This window comes from Leptodactylus fuscus, chromosome 2 (genome assembly GCF_031893055.1).
Source record: "Leptodactylus fuscus isolate aLepFus1 chromosome 2, aLepFus1.hap2, whole genome shotgun sequence".
In the NCBI taxonomy this organism is placed as follows: domain Eukaryota; kingdom Metazoa; phylum Chordata; class Amphibia; order Anura; family Leptodactylidae; genus Leptodactylus; species Leptodactylus fuscus.
The window spans coordinates 120,506,079-120,523,595 of NC_134266.1; the positions used below are offsets into that span (position 1 = coordinate 120,506,079).

Sequence of the window (17,517 nt, forward strand, 5' to 3'; positions counted from 1 at the left end):
AGTCATTTTAACTAAGCACATACTTGCATAGTCTTTAAAAAGGCTATTCCACACATACCTTTTATATGTTAATCCCCTCAGTAGTTTTTGAATGAGACCGTTATTTATATATTAATTAGCCTCCACCATGAAATCTGGAAGTGTCTGTGAGCACCCTCTGCTATTCTGTGTGTGTGAGAACAGAGAGGCTGATGATGATTATTTAAAAGCCTAAAGCCTTACCCAATTTTAGTTGAGGTGTCTTTAAAAAGCATCAAAGTCGATTCAGTAGTTACAGGCCTTGGTACAGAGATGGTCACTTTAGTTATTCCACTTTCTTCCAAAGCTTCATCTGTAGGCTCATCTTCATTTCCATCTTCTCCAAGAAGATTCTCTAAAGTCTATGGAGTACAATCACACACAGAAAACTTGATTCTTAGGTAACATGCACATGACTCCTCTGTATATCAGACTGTGCTTCCTTAGCCAATCCAGAGTTTTGCTCAAGGCACCATAAACCAGACCATTAAAATACTGTCAGCCAAATGTATTAGAGCTGCTTTTAATTTCTTTTTAACAACTAAACGGCCACCTAATTGTAGGGACAATCCCATTATCGATTGAACTAAAGCTGAATTTGTATGGCGAGCCACAAAGGTCCAGTAGGCAGTCCTACTCCGCGCCTTCTACTGAATGCATATTGGACTGCATTTCAATGTGACAAGTTTGTTTACAGACATTGCCAACAGTATCCAAATCTTCATATTTTGCCACATCTAACTTACTAATTGTAAAGTTTGGAGTTCTCAGCTTCTGTATATTTTAATACATGGTGATTCAAAAAGGATAGTCCAAAAGCAGCACTCTTTAATTGAAGTAAAATCAGTGGTAAACTGCCAGTGTCTGAAAAGCAATGCAAAACTAGCTTAGTTGCAACCTCACAGATTGCATTTTGACATACTGTGTCATCAAAGCAAGAAAAAATATTAATGATTGCATTTCGTGCTGGGTAAAGCAATTCAAAATTATTGAGATTACATCATGGGAAACGTCCAGGCCTTCCAAAGTCTTTGGAAGAGAGTCCATGTACAGGATTCGAGCTGTGTGCAAGTGTAGTCCTATAAAATTGACCAGGCTGATTAGTATGGAACTAGGAGGTACCAGAAATCTGGCCTACAGCCAAACAGGATTGTCGTAAGCCACACCAAACACATCAACTTCAGGAGATGAAGCCAGACAAACCAAAGTGTGATCTTTGGATTGTCATGAAGAACCAAATGGAAGAGGATATACATTTTCTTTTTTTTTTTTTTAAATGTAGATTGTGAGCCCCACATAGAGCTCACAATGTACATTTTTTTCCCTATCAGTATGTCTTTTTGGAGTATGGGATGGAAATCCATGCAGACACGGGGAGAACATACAAACTCCTTGCAGATGGTTTTTTGCCCTTGGCAGGATTCGAACCGAGGACTCCAGCGCTGCAAGGCTGCAGTGCTAACCACTGAGCCACCGTGTGGCCCCTGAGGATATATATTTTCTGACAGGCTGGTGTTCAGGAATGAGGTTGCCTTTCACCTCAGTGGGAAGGTCAGTTGCCACAACATTAGAATTTGGGGATCAGAAAAACCTTCAATGAGCACATAAGGGAATCAAGATTTAAAAAAACAAAAACACATGGTTGAGTCTCTCCCTCTCTTTGCAATTATTGCTGTATCCAGTTCATAGTTGCCATTACTTTCACTTTTCTGTTAGTGAAACGATTATTAACAGCAAGTAAACCAGAAACAAGCCATGGTGCACCATCCCCCAGAATAGCCGGACATGGAATCCTATGACTTCCTTCTGTGGGACTACATTGAGGACTCCACACCCAGGTTATTTACTGGCATGTGTGTCAATAGAACTAGACTACCAACCAAGCACCTGTGTCAGCCTTGAAAATCACATCTATTATTTGTAGTTTGTGTAGTAACACATACTGAGCACAGGTCATCAAGTAGAACAATACTTTCAGTTTTACGTTTACATTTACCTCCACATTGCCTTCTTCATTCCTTTGGTTTTCATCCTCCTCTTCCGACTCATCTGTCATTTCTTCTTCTGCATCTTCCTCATCTTCATATCCATTTTCATTGTCAAGATCATACAATGCTTGACGCTTCTGACGCTCTTCAAGACGTCTCTGTTTCATTGCCTCCTGAAGCTTTGCCTTAAGAACTTGAAGCTTTTCACCTTTAAGAAATAAATGCAATAAATGTTGTAAACATGTCTATATGTAAAGGGGGTGGGGAGCAGATTTACATTTACATGTAATTGTTTTCCTAAAGCCAATGACAGCACCCCTATGAGTAGGACCACCCATCTGGGACAGGAAACCTGATAAAAAGCTTCACAACCCTAGCACCAACAAAAGCCCAAAGGAGTGAGAAACAGATATAAAAAGGTACGTAAATAAAGAACAAATCAACAAGGCAGGACAAAATGGACAGTCTAAAAATATATCCCTAGCCTTTTTAGGTCCCCAACTACTATCCTGTAGATTAATTAAAATCAATCAATCCACTGCAGATTGGGTTGATAGATTACTGGCTGGGACTGGTGTAGATCCAGCCGTCTCACGGTGCACTTTGCCACAAATGTCAAAACTGGCAGTAGGTGGAAGGTCCTTAAAAACGATTTCAGGGATTAAGAAAGCAAGCTGAAGGCAAGGACCTCCAAAAGGTAGTATTTTCAGAAATATTACCTGCAAGCCACACAGGAAAGGCAGCAGGAAATTAGGGAGGTAAACAAGTGGCTCAAGAGCTGGTTTAGGAGGGAGGGGGTTTCTGTTTCTGAAGAACGGGACCGTCTTTGCTGTGGGCTACACATTCTATGGTAGGGATGGGGGTGGGGTAAAAACAGTCGAAAAGCAATGGAAGAGTAGGGATAAAGATAGATGTCTAACAAGATGGCGAAAGATAGAGAAACTATCATTGATAATGTTGGGGGGTGGGGTAAATATATGACATAGTGGGGATAAGCGAGACATGGCCGGACTCTAGCTATGACTGAGCTGTAAATATACAGGGGTACAGTATGTTTAGAAAGGAGCATACCAATAGGAAATTAGGAGGGGTTTGCTTATGCGTAAAGTCCTGCCTTAAGCCAATCCTGCGTGAAGACATCTGGGAGGAAAACAAATATGTGGAGTCCTTATGGCTGGAAATTAAGGGAGGAACAAATAATAAGATACTGATAGGGGGTTTGCTAAAAATCTCCAAATATACTGTAAGAAGCTTAAAATGTACTAATAAAACAAATAGATGAGGCCGCAAAGCATACAAAAGTCATTTCAACTACCCAGATATCAACTGGGAGACAGAAACCTGCAGGTCCAACAAAGGAAACAGGTTCTTCTCAGTAATAAAAGACAATTACCTATCGCAACTAGTGCAGGATCCAACAAGAGGATGTAAGCCTTTCACGTGCAATGGTAAATCTTGGCTGACTGGAATTCCCGGGCCTTGAGAATGGCTCCAAAAACCCACAACACCTCAAAGCCTCGGCATCAACAGCCATGTCATTAAATACAGACTAGGCAAAGTGGGTGTGTGTGTGTGTGTGAAACAACAGTCCTCAAGACAGAAGGTTGCCCTGAAGAGGAAGAGGCCAAGGAGCGTCCTCCAGCAGGAACATGGGATCCGCATACCAGGCTTGGCTGGGCCAGTCTGGCGCCACTAGGTTGGCTGGAACAACCTCGGTCTTGAGATTCTAGAAGACCCAGGAGAGAAGAGGAAGAGGAGGGGGAAGATCGAAAACCAAAAGTATCAGCACAAGGAACTAGAGACCTGGCCACATAGCCGGGGACCTTGTGGTGCAGACAGGAGGTGAAGAGGTCAATGACAGGCGTGCCCCAGCGGGAGCACAGCTGAAGGAAGATCTGCTGATGAGGCGACCATTCACACGAAGCAAGAATCTTGAATTAAACAGTCTGCCACCCAATTGTCAACGCTTGGATGTGGACCACTGAAAGAGCCAGAACGTGGTGCTCCACCCAAGGAAGAGAATGAGAATATTCTAGTAAGGTCATATGGCTCCTTGTGCCCCAGTGAAGGATCAAGTAGGTGACCGCAGTGGAGATATCAGTCTGGACTATGACCAGACATCCTTGGAGGAGAGAGGTCCAAGGAGACAAAGCTAAGAACATAGCCCTTAGTCTAACAGGTTGAACAAGGAGGAGCACTTGGCTTTGGACCACAGGCCCTGAACGGTCAAGACATCAAAAAAATGCCCCTCAGCTAGAGAGACTGACGTTTGTGCTAGCCTTCAGTACTTCTCTACTGTGCATACTCTCAGCTGCGCAATAGAGATAATGTATTGTCAGCTTCAGTTCTTCTATTGCTCACCAATGTCATCGAAGGAGGAGGAACCGTTCCCCCGAGGAAGGAAGCCCAAACAGGAAGAAGATGGGCAAGTATGATGGTGTGGATGGGAAGGGGAGTAGTAGTAACGATCAATTTCCGTAACTGCAAAAACGGATAGTCACCGGATAATCAAATATGTCCCTGGGGCGGTCACATTACTGCCTCAGGGATATGGTTAACCATACATTTTTGATAATCAATGTTATTTAGAAAGTAGGAAGGGGTTGGGTGTTTAGATTAGTGTAGGGATTTTAGGTTATCCTGGACAATCCCTTTAAGAATTTCTGAGAAGCAGTATGCATTGGAAAATGGTAATCAGCATCCTCTAGATCAGGGGTCTTAAACTCAATTTACCTGGGGGACGCTGGAGGTAGAGTGTGGGCGAGTCTGGCCCGCTCAGGTTTTCCACAAGTTATGCGTGTCGCAGCAAATTAAGCTCCACCAACTTTCATGTGGACTCCGCCCATTCTCATTCATTTTTCATGTGCCCCCACACAGTATAATCCTCCTACAGTCACCCGTACATTATATGTCCCCACATTATAATGTTCCCTTCCAACTGCCCCACAGTATTAAGTCCTTCTTCTGGTGCCCCAGTTTAAACTGGGGAGAGACTAGAGGGGACATGAAACTGGGTCAGCTGGAGGGGGACATTAAACTTGGGCAGCTAGAAGCAGACATTAAACCGTAGGGGTATCTGGATGGTGACATTAAACTGGAGGCAATTAGAGGCAGACAGGTCCCCCTACAGCTACTCCCACAAGCTTTTCACCGATCACTCATCACTTTTATCGCTGTTATAAGAGGGGGGGGGGGGTGATCGGAGGAAAGTTTGTTAAGTAAAACACTAAAGGGACATAGCAGGACATGCAGGGAGCTGCGCGGGACACGAATATAAAAGCGGGACTTTCCCGCTAAATGCGGGACAGTTGGGAGCTATGTACTGAGGTGGGGGCCGCAAACTATTGTCCCGAGGGCCGAGAGTTTGAGACCCCTGCTCTAGATGTTCTACAGCGGAGATCTGGTGCTAATGCCCACAATCATAGTTCACTTTGATCTCAGACATTGCAAGAATAGGGGAAATCAACCTATATCCTTAGCCCAACATGTAACAAAAAAATAAAAAGATCATCCCTCTCTTTCCCAGGTTCTCTCTCTGATAGCCTGAAACTGAGGAAACCTGAACGGAGGTGTAATGGGGATGTAAAGCTTTTTATTTCATGAGGATTCCTGTCTCGGATTGGCAGTCCTAACATAAGGGTGCTGTCATGGACGATGACAAATGTTTTTATTTTACATAAAAAAACTATTACATAAACACACTGTACCTGGTTTGCCATGTACATTTTCTTCAAGGTTTTCCACATCTACAGTGACAGGTACAACATCTGCTTTTAGTTCTTCTTTGCCATCAGCAGTTGTTTCTTTGCGAACAATGTTGAGATTAATTTTCTTCTCAGTCACAATCTTCGCCTTGTGCAAGCTATGTTTTAGGAATCGCTCCTTTAGTGCTTCAAGATCTGATGCAGTATTGGAAAGACATTATGAAAACAATTTGGTTAATTTTATAAAAAAAAAAAAAAAAAAAAAACACGTTCAGGAGATCAACTAAGAGTACAGCAAAATAATGTGTGTTTGAGCAATAAAAAGACAATTTAAATTGAACCTGTTAGTTGTCAACATTTTGACCATACAATATCAGCTAAGGTAACACAAGAGGTGTTGTTTTGGAAGGGAGTAAGTGGTTAAAACCTGGAAAGATTTATCCCTTACTTGTGTGAGAGTTAAACAGAGAAATTAATCTTCACTCTGATGAAAACCACAAATGAAAAGTTTTGTTAAAGTCTGGAACTCTAGTTGACTGAAAAAAAAAAGTGTTCCATTTGTTTTCACTATTGACACAAACATGAGAGAAATTGGACTGGTGTAGGATACCCTGGTCATAGCAATTGTGGCACCCAGAAGCAGCGACATGTAGGCTACAGAAACTAAGACAACTCTAGATTTAGCCCCAGTTTACAAAGGAAATTCAACTACCTTTATTTGGCTTTGGTTCATCCAAATTGATAAAAGATCCATCATCTGGGCAGAGGCGAGGTTTTATTGACAGACTGATTCCCAGTGCACGCAGTTTTTCCAGTTTTGAAAGCTTAGGCTTCTCCTGTACAACAGGGATATTTGTAATGCCGTCCTCAGTTGACTCAGTAGGGTCACATGTAGTGCTCTTGAGGTCTGGTTCTGAAACATTCTGAACCATTTTGAAGGTGTCTACTTGAATGCATTCTTCAGTTTCCTGATTAGCCAATGGTTGATGTGATCCATTAGTATCAGAAAGTAGAGTTGATTTTTCTGAATAGTTAACTATTTGTTCGTTCTCCAAAATATCAAGAGATTGACTTTCCCCTTCTGCAGAAGCATTTGTCACAGCTCCTTCTAGGGCAACAGCTTGCGGGTTTAAGAGAGGTACTTCAGAGTCACAACCTGCAGGCTCTGTCTGTTTTGATTCAGACTCAGTTTCGTCTTCAGCATTTAAAAGATGGTATTTGGAGGACCTACAAAATGCAAAGTTGATGAACATATAAGTAGCACAAAATCACTGAAACTGTCCCTTTCGCAGATGCAAGGATGCAAAGTTAAAGAAAAAAAACTTTAAAAGAAAAAATTTGTTTACATTGTTAAACCTTATATACATATACAAGTTATAGAGTCCATTGTGTACAAGCATTTGCATATTATCTGATCTGCTCCAGGGCTGAGACAATGACATGGGAAAACCCCTTTAATCCAAATTGGCAGTTTGCCCATTGTAAACACGCCAGGAAAAAGAAAATCCATTTTGTTACAAAATTCTAAAACAACGAGAGCTATGAAGCTAGCCAGAAGTCAACAGTTCTCCTCAAGCAGAGCTGAGGAGGATTGAGCAAACTAGGCGTCAAGCGGCTCTTAGAACAGCGGAAACGCCCGATCATTGACGCAAACAACACATTCATTATACGGCATCCCAGTGAGCTGCTGAGATGTCGGAACAATCAGAGGCACAGCGCGAGGAATGAATCAGCGGCAGCCCAGCTTGACAGCTGCTGAAACGCCGGAGCAAGCGGATCATCTATGCCAACAACGCACTCATTATATGGCGTCCCAGCGAGCTGCTGAAACAAAAAAAGGCAGCTTGAGAGCTGCCAAAACGCCAGAGCAGACAAAACATCGACGACAGCAATTTGCTAAATATATGAATCATCGACACCAACAACATGCAGTCACAGGCAGAGGCTAGTTAGCTATATAGTAATACTGACCAACATTGTGAAAACACAAGGGTTTTTTTGTTGTTTTTTTTTGCTGATGCAGATTTTACTGCATTTTTTTTTTTTTTTTTTTTTTTTTTTTTTTTTTTAGAGCCAAAGCCAAGAATGGCTACAAAAGGAATGGGAGATATATAGTAAGTACTTATACTTCTACCTTCTGCACGATCCACTTCTGGCTTTGGCTCAAAAATTTGCAGGAAAATCTGCAACAAAAAAAGGCTGCTTTCCCAAAACATTGGCCAAAGGAGTATGGTCGTCCGTACCGAACCCCAAGAGAATTCTGAATCTACACAAATTAAGCCAAGGACAACATCTGAAAGGAGATTGAATGTTCTGCCCAGGTTATAAACCAGATAACCCCTTTAATATGCATGCACAGGCATTTTAGCAGACATTGATTTTTAAAGCTACACGCAAGAATTATTTTGATTTCCCTTCAAAGAATAAAAAGTTTGTTTTTCTTTAAAAGAAATTCTGCCACTTGAAGCCTGTCCAGCACATTAGATACATGAAACAGTTTTCTCCTGTTGACTTGGTGGCTCCATAGGCAAGATATCACAGGTTTTTTTGTCAATCCGCAAATGAGCTAATTTCAGCACTGATTCACCAGAGGAAACACTGCTTGATTCAGATGACCCTACCATAAATATCTGCAGGGCTGGATTGACATACTGTGTACAGGCAGAAGACTTTTCAGGACAGTATTTCAGTCACAATCATTCATTACCTATAACCCTTTTATTATCTGTATGACCTGAGCCATAAGGAATTTTAATAAAGCAGAAGTCAAGCATGCAGTGCTGCCACTCCCACTGTATAGGAATGACAGAAAGAGAATGGTACTCTTCTCATTTTAAAACGTGATATATGTTAAAGAGGAATGTTCTTACTTTATTAGTTGCATTGCATTTCCTTGACAAACGGGTCTTGAGCGACGCTTGAAAAAGTCATGAATGGTTTTAGGTTGAGGTAGGTGATATGGAAGAGATACAGCAGATTCTAAGAAAAGAAAAGAAAAAAAAAACAGTTGTGCAATTATTTCATCTGTACTAACCCTAGAACTATGAATATTGACATAAAACTGAACAGTTACCTCGCAAAAGCCTTTGTGTTTCACTGTGCAACTGTTTTATGGCTTCCTTGCTCAACCGTGCTGCTTTTCTCTCCTTATAAATTAAAATAAAAAGTTTGGTCAACTTTTTTTGGAGGAATCAGATTTCACAAATTCTAGTCCACTAGTACATTGCAATGGCATAGATGTGTTTAACAGAGAGCAATAAAACATTTAAAGGGGTTTTCCAAGTATAAAAAAATGAAGGTCTGTTAGTGCCATTAATGGGTTAATAAGTGCAACCAAATACCTTGAGCAGTGTGTTTTGAGAGATTTCTGGGGTTCTCAGTAAGCGCATAGCATACTCTGCATTTGTTTACTTCCTAGTTTCATGTGGTTTCTTTCCTACAAGTTCCATGATGCCTTACTTCTCCTCCGTCTCTTCCCGAGTGTCCCTTTCCCTATACTCCCGCTACGTTTCACTAGCTAGCCCTCCCACTACACCCTCAGTAACCATCTTTAGACTCCTATTTCTCACTCGCTCCCACCTCCCCTCCTGATAGTACTTGTCTATGGACGAGTACTGGGGGAGGCGTTACTCGCTGCTCTCACAGTACAGCACAGCGTTTGTGTAAAGAAGGGTGTTCCTGACTGACTGTCAAAAGCCCTTCTGACGGTGAAGAGCTACAGTACCGGCACCGACAGCTCTTCACCTGGGGCACAGAAGGTGAAAGCCGACAGTGCGCTGAATTCAGTGCACTGTCGGCTTTCTAGCGGTATATAAAACTGCATGTGCCCTAAGTGATGAAAGGTCCTCTTTAAGCAAAAAGTCCCATCCAACTACCGAAAGCATACAAATCCAAAAATAGACCAGACATGGAACAATGCATAAAAATATGCATTTTTACTGCAGTCGTGTTTGTACATCTTCCTGTCTGGATTACTCAATTTGGTCACCCCCTTTATTTCTTCAGCATTATGACTGCAGGTCTGATAATCATTTGGTATTTACTTTTGTGATACTTTATTAGGACACTAGTGTTTGTGCACACCGAATAATGACATTCTATTTATATTGTAGCATGTTTGCTTGCAGTTATGATGACTCTTCATAAATTTTGAATTTAACAAATACCTTTTTTGGGGGGCTCCTTTTCCCTGTTTTTGTGAATAATCAGGCCATCATCTTGGTTACTGTTGTGACATTTATATATCTATGCATGTATTATTCTTGATGTCCTGCTTACTATATTGTAGCTGCTTTCTTCTATACACACATTTATCTATTGCTATATTTCGGATATTGGGGTACATTTGGAATTCCATAGGGGAGGTTGTTGGTTCTCATGGTCTATTCACTTCCTGGAGGGACTTTATACTGTATCTTGTTATTTATGCCATGATTTATTTAATTTATTGATTATTTTGTTCTATTAATAAAATTTGACTATATTATTATGCATTGTTCTAAGTCTGGTCATTTTTTTGTTTCTTGTTTTTGTAACAGTATGCTTTTTCCTGACGTAACTGTTCAGGATATGGATTATACCAATGACCCATTCCCTTAGCGGAAAGGTTAAAATATAAATATACATATGTTTAACCCCTTCCCGACATGCGCCGTAATAGTACGGCGCATGTCGGGTCTGTAACTATGGCGACCGCCATAGCTGCCGGGTGTCTACTGCTTTAAGCAGTAGACAACTGGCTCTAATGCCTCCGATCGGTCCCCGGACCGATCGGAGGCATTAACCCCTCCGGCGCCGCGGTCAAAGGCGCCGGGGGCGCCATTTTTCCCGGCGGCGCATGGGCGCCGCCATTTTGGCCGGGATCGCCGGCTCTTGGAGCATGCTCCAGGGCTGACGTCCCGTTGCCATGACAGCCGGGAGCCTTGTACAGGCTCCCAAGCTTGTCTGCAAAGCCTCTCTTTTGCAGGCTGGTCTATGCAGCCTGCAAAAGAAAGGATGCTTTTTTGCAATGCATTAGCATTGTAATGCATTGCATTAGTGATCAGACCCCCTGGGGTTCAACACCCCTAGGGGGTCTAATAAATGCAAAAAATAAAAAATAAAAAAAAATATAAAAAGAATTAAAAGTTCAAATCACCCCCCTTTCCCTAGAACACATATAAAAGTAGTTAAAAACTGTGAAACATATATGTGAAACATAAAAATATTTTTCCTGTACGGTAAATGCTGTAGCGGGAAAAATAGTCGAAAGTGCCAAACCGCCGTTTTTTCACTGTTTTGATTCTGATAAAAATTTGAATAAAAAGTGATCAAAGCAATAACATTTCCCGAAAATGGTAGAACTAAAAAGTACACCCGACCCCGCAAAAAAAGACGCCCTATGCATCCCCGTACACTTACGTATAAAAAAAGTTACAGCCGTCGGAATATGGCGACTTTTAGAAAAAAAAATTTTTAACACCGTTTTGGAATTTTTTTTAGGGGTCAAAATGTAAATAAAATCATATAAATTTGGTATCACTGGAACCGTACCGAAACACAGAATATAGGGGACATGTCATTTTGGCTGCACAGTGAACGCCGTAAAACCAAAGCCCGTAAGAAAGTCGCAGAAATGCATTTTTTCTTCAAATCCACCCCATTCTGAATTTTTTTTCCTGCTTCCCAGTACATTATATAGAATAATTAATGGTAGCATCATGAAGAAAAATTTGTCCCGCAAAAATTAAGACATCATATGGCTCTGGGAGCGGAGAAATAAAAAAGTTATGGGGTTTAGAAGGAGGGGAGTCAAAAACGAAAAACGAAAATCAAAAAAATGCCATCGGCGGGAAGGGGTTAATAGACATATATTAGAAAGTGGAGGGGAGGCATGGTGGGCTTAGTGTTTATACATATTATATATACACACTAAGTTTTATACTGGACAACCCATTTAAGCATGTATTAGTTTTACGTATCACAAATTCATAACATAGCATGCAATAGTGTCTAAAATGGTAGTTTGAGGTACTGGAGGCCGGATGGATACTCAGTCGTACAATAGAGTAAGCCAATGTTTTATCGCAGATGTGAACACAGCCATAGAAAACTCTTTGAAAAAAAATAAAATAAAAGACTAAACCTTTTTTTCTGAAGACTCTAATCGTTCTTCAAACACTTCTTCATCCTCAGCTCCATCAAATATATGAGACTTTGGGATATAAAAAGACACAACAAAAGTTGATCTTCGTACAAAGCATTTACATTAAAACCTGCTAGCAACATATACGCTTGCCAAAGTTTTAACATTACAGTCCTCAAACACCCAGTGATTTCTTTAGCTATTAACTACACAGTGAAATACAGTATTTACTCTGCAGAGGTACCATAGTATATGCAAGAACCCTTAGGTCTTATTCACACAACCACCCTGCTTTTCATTTGCAAAAGATCCTTTTTGCTTTTTTACATGGCAGTAAAAGAAAAAAAAAAATTCCATGTTTTTTTTTTTTTTTTAACAACTGTAGCCATTTTAAAACCCATGAAAAGACTAAGTGGCTAGGCAACCTAAGATCACTGGACTTTTCAGTAATACTTACAGAACGACTCTTAAGTTTGCTTTTCATGTTAGCGCGTATAATATCTAGGGATTCCTCTTCACAATTATCACTTTCCTCATCCTTATCAAAAAGATCACCATCAGCTAAAAGACATCCACTGTCATTTAAAGAAGGCTGATTCTCTTCCCTTTGTGTCTGAAGACAAAAATTTTTTATCATGGTCAAGTGAAAAACTTCTACAGTGCTTTTTAAACAGTATATTTCAAGTCACAGTAAGATTGAGTTGTAACATTAGATGTTAGGTTTTATATATTGTGTGAAAGGTAGCTCAGTAGCAATGGTGCAGATCCAATCAGTCAGGGACAGGGACACTATGTTTGATGCAAACAGGTTTATTAAGTTTATCAAGTAAATTTACTTGAGAAAGGAGCCGAGAGTTCCGAAACGTTGTAATCTGTCATCATTATTAGTTAGCCATTAAAAAGGTATCAACTACTAAAGACTATCAAGTTTTTTGTTTTTTCATTATTTTTACTAATATAATTTTGATGACCTGCTCATAAAAACAAAAGTTGATTAATAATTTGTATTTGCTGTAATGCCAACCTATGCACTGTTAGGAAATAACATTTGACAAGGACAAAAAACTCTGTTACATAGTGTTATGCATTAAATAAAACACTGGGGAAGGCTACATTTACATCTCTCCTGGGGTCTCCAAGGAAAAACAGTTGAGGTAAATATCCTGTATTTTTAGGAGTACCCAAAAGACCTCATTATAGTCAACAAGGACCACCGGGCTCCGTGTATAACAGTGTCCTAAAAGCATCAGGAACTACATGTACTGTTGTATCAGCTCATAAGTGAGATATACTCCCCTAACATCAATGCTACTAGGAAACAAAAACTTGTATTTTAGCATACAATGGAGGAAAAACATGAAATCTGAGGCATACAGAGGCAAAGTAAGGTCCTATGCACTTCTATGGGTGTCTATATACAGCATAATAAAAAGGAGTCGTAATACGGCCATGTCCACAAAGCCCAAGTCCACAGAAGACAAAAAGCTTACAAGATGCTGATATAGTGGAAAGCTCTAGGGTCAAATCAAAAATCAACAGTAATTGGAAATTTTACCTCATGTACGATTAATGACGATTTAGTTCATGCCCCTTTTACACCATAAAAGACTACCGTATTTTCCGGCGTATAAGACGACCCCCGACTTTTCCAGTTAAAATATAGACTTTGGGATATAGAGTACTTGCCGTATAAGAAAATAATCATTGGTCTCAGTTTGGTGCCATCAGATGTACATGCTAATACCAGTGTAAAACTGGACTTCTCATGCCCTGTTTTAATTAAAATTGTTTCATGCACTTTGTGCACGGGTTTGGCATCCATGGATGGAAAGAGACACCCACAACATGCTGTATTTTTCATTTTGATGTTAGGAGGCATTCAGGGTCTAAACTAATGTGACGGATGCCAGAATAAATACTATAGAAATAAATAGGATCAACTCTAATTTCATATCTCGCTGCTGCAGTGAAACTATGCAGGAAGAGAAAAAGGGGCGGGCCAGACGGGTGAAGGAGGCGTGGTTCTCGGAAAACTTGAAACCACGCCTCCTTCACCCGTATGGCCCGCCCCTCCTTCCCTGCCTGTGTCGCTTCATTGCAAGAGCGAAATCTGAGAGGCAGGGAAGGAGGGGAAGGCCAGACGGGTGACGGAGGCGAGTTTTTTTTCAGCAAACTTAACAACATGCCTCCTTCACCCATCTGGCCTGCCCCTCCTTCACCTCACAATCTATAAATATCCACAAAAAAGAAAAAATATCCTTTTCGTGGATATGTATAAATTGTTCAATTTATTCGCTATTATATGTTTATTGTTTATTATTTACTGTGATTATTATTTGCTTATCCTCAGGTATTATATAAACTCCATATCGACATTGTCATTATTTATTGTAAAACTTTATTGACATGACCGCGAGTAGGAGGGGTTACCTTCAGCATGAGGCAGGTTATGTGTAACAGATGTCACTTTTTGGTCTAAAACTTTATAGAGATGACTGTGAACAGGAAGGGTTACCTTTATCATGAAGCAAATTATGTGCAACAGGTGTTTGTAGGGGTTATTTATACCAAGTCAGCATGTAGACTCTCCAGAGCATTTTTCTTTTCACCATGCTATGATTAAGGGATTGACCATGCCGAAACGCAATAGTTGCAGGTTTTTTTAATTACTTTTCCACCATGTACTTTTTCTATCTTTTGCACAGTCTTTATTTTTTAATTTTTCTATGCAATAAAAGTAAAATTTTAAGGAAGCCGGGCGTGGATACGTATCCTCTTCTACTTTAGTGCATGCAATAATAGAGTTTACAGCAACATTAATTGGTTTTGTGTATCTAAATATTCACTAGAAATGCTTTCTTTAAGATATACAATTTTCCCCCCAAAACTCTACTATCAACAAGTGAGGTCAGCTTTTTGTTACTTACACTTGACATCTGCTTCTTATCCTTTTTAAGCTTTTCAATAGATGCCATTTTCTTCCTCTCTTTCTCTGCTTTTCGCTTTGATTTGCCTTTTTCTTTCATATCTACCCCAGTTTGCTTTTTGGAAGACTTGTAGTTATTTTGCCTGGAGTTTTTCTTTGGACTGCCTTTATCAGTAGCAGCCCCCACATCATTCTGCTCATCACTTGCAACAAGGATGCCATCACAATCACTATCATCACTGTCAACAAGAGCTGATCGAATTCTCCGAGGCTTTATTCTCTCTGTGGCTTCATTCTCCTCATTTTCTTCAACAGTTTCAATATTCAGCTTCGTGTCAGAGGTAACAGCATTGGTGTCATCATCATCCTCACTGTCACTTTCCTCAAAAATTTTCTTATGCTTAGATTTCTTACGTATCAAGATTTCGTCATCTGAATCTTAAGAGATGAATGAAGCATTGATTAATTCACCTTCAATAATTTTATCTGCAGTTTGCTACATTGTTTATAGAGGTGTAGCAATGAAAAGAGAAAAATAAAATTTAAATAAAATATTTAGAAAGGTGAAATCACATCTTTTGAAGCTTTTTGTGGTGCTTTCTACTGAGCATATCAGGCCAAATCACTGTAGCCAGATGTTACTTTAAAGTCGATACATACAATGAGTTTTGGTTTGCGGCATTTTACTAAAAACTCAGCATTCTCTGGGTAAAGCATTTGCTATAGGACTTAAGCCCTAAGTACACAATACAATATGTAGATGAAATATACACTACTACTGTATAAAATTCCAATGATCAAAGGGGTTATCCTTAAATTTTATCCTTATGATAGGCCATAAATATGTGATGGATGGGAGCTGCCAGCCTTTCCCATACAGATCAGAAGTTCCGTGTAAGGATGGGCAATCATGATGACCAAAATCAAAATTGCGATTCATTGGGTATTTTCCTAATGCTGTTTTTTTTGTTTGTTTTTTTATTGTTTTTTTTTATTTTAAAGATCATCCATGCCCTATTCGGAGCAAACGTGTACAAACTTGATATGCTATTATACTCTGGGTCTTGTCAGACCAGAGAGTAAAATAAGCTGAGGACCTGCTACTCACCTCTCCTGGGCTCAAATGTGACTTCCTGTTCTCTTTGGGCTTTTTGATTAATGTCAGGGTCTGCTGAAGCTTGTGACTGGGCCTCAGGGATCGCATGCTGTTGTGATGCATAAACTTAACGCCAAAAACCCAAAGAGAACAAGGAGTCACACCAGATACCAGAAGAGGTGAGTAACAATGTGCTTGCTCACCTATCCTGGGCCTTTGCTAATTATATACCCTAGAGTACAAAGAGAGACAAAATCCAATTTTTTTTTCAGTAGCAATGTACACAGATATACTATGTATCCATTTAAAATACCTCTATTTTCCAGGAAGTCCAAACTTTTTTGGTGGTCTGTAGGAGAACCCATTCCACAGCTCCCCTGGCCACTGTCTGAATCACTATCTGAGACTTTTAGTCCACTATCGTTATCTTCCACAGCCAAACACACCTAAAGTGAACAAAATAAAGAACAAGTAAAAATAAAGTGAAATTCAAAAGTATTCACCACCTCTAAAGATTTTATTTATAGATAGTAGACAAAAAAGAATTTGTACAAAATTATTCACTGGTGAGAACAGAAACGATTCAAAACATTGAAGTAAAAAAAAAAAAAAAAATTGGAGTTGCCATATTCTTAGACCTGGATTTTTTTTTTTTTTTTAATATATTTCCATAAACAAAGCACAAGGCATTTTTTTGTGGGACCAGGAGTACATTTACTTATACCATTTTGGGGAATACCTATTGTTTTAATTGCTTATTTTCAAGATTATTATAGGAAGCGAAACAGTAAAAAAAAAAAGGCAGTTCTGGTCCCAGATGTTTTTGAAGGGATACCTGATATGTTTATGCTTTTTGTGTATGATATAGGGAAAGGGATTTGATTTTTACATTTTTATATATCTATCTGTTTACAATTTTTTTAAAACCCCCTCCTTTGCTTGTGCTTTAAGATACCCTCCTCTTCCATAGGTGTAACCGCCTCCATTCTCTGTAGTCTCAATCTGTGCATTTTGAAGTTTCAGGCGTGCGCAGTAAAGCTCCCTTCTGAGCGCTATTGCATATGCCCGAGAGCCATTTTCTTGTGCGCGTTCTTTCATTGTCCACAAGAAAATGGCGCATCGAGCATTTGCAGTAGCACCCAGAAGGGAGTGTTATTACACATGCCCAAGACTTCAAACCACAGGGATCGAGACTACAGAGAAAGGAGGCGGTTACAGCTACAGAGGAGTGGTCAGGTCTGGTAATATTATGAAAAGAAGGTGCAGGAACCACTAAAGTCAGTCACTATATAGAACTGGACCTCCTAAAAGTCCAAACCATTCCTTAGGTTACTGTCAACAACACCTAAAAAAGACAAAACCATTTCATTTGCAGCATGCATCTTAACCAAACTGCATCTTAACCGAAGTGCAGATTAACCAAAGTGCACTTATACATGGCACTTAAACAGGGCACGAAACAGGCTAACCATGGCAGAACACCAGGTAAATTGCCACCTAAAACAACAAGTTTTACCACATGGTATGCTATAGCTACACTGTCTCTTACTATCTTAGCCATTGTCTTCCTGCAGACCTCTCCTCCACCTCTACCACCAGTACACTCCATCCATATCAGTCCCTCTCTTCTTCCTTCTCCCATGTACAGCTCTCACACACTT

The 17,517-nt window shown here is 40.0% G+C and overlaps 1 protein-coding gene across 1 annotated transcript in view; it reads right to left on the minus strand.

The window, feature by feature from the left end:
- CLSPN (claspin) overlaps positions 1-16,954 on the minus strand; it is a 33,009-nt gene extending 16,055 nt beyond the window's left edge. The window contains exons 1-11 of the mRNA XM_075263108.1: positions 16,784-16,954; positions 16,170-16,302; positions 14,735-15,198; positions 12,292-12,447; positions 11,835-11,903; positions 8,784-8,856; positions 8,581-8,689; positions 6,423-6,937; positions 5,714-5,905; positions 2,015-2,214; positions 223-380 (exon numbers count right to left, since the gene is read on the minus strand). Coding sequence (XP_075119209.1) covers positions 223-380; positions 2,015-2,214; positions 5,714-5,905; positions 6,423-6,937; positions 8,581-8,689; positions 8,784-8,856; positions 11,835-11,903; positions 12,292-12,447; positions 14,735-15,198; positions 16,170-16,302; positions 16,784-16,954 — 2,240 coding nt within the window. The remainder of the gene's footprint in view (positions 1-222; positions 381-2,014; positions 2,215-5,713; positions 5,906-6,422; positions 6,938-8,580; positions 8,690-8,783; positions 8,857-11,834; positions 11,904-12,291; positions 12,448-14,734; positions 15,199-16,169; positions 16,303-16,783) is intronic.
- Between the last annotated feature and the right edge of the window lie 563 nt (positions 16,955-17,517).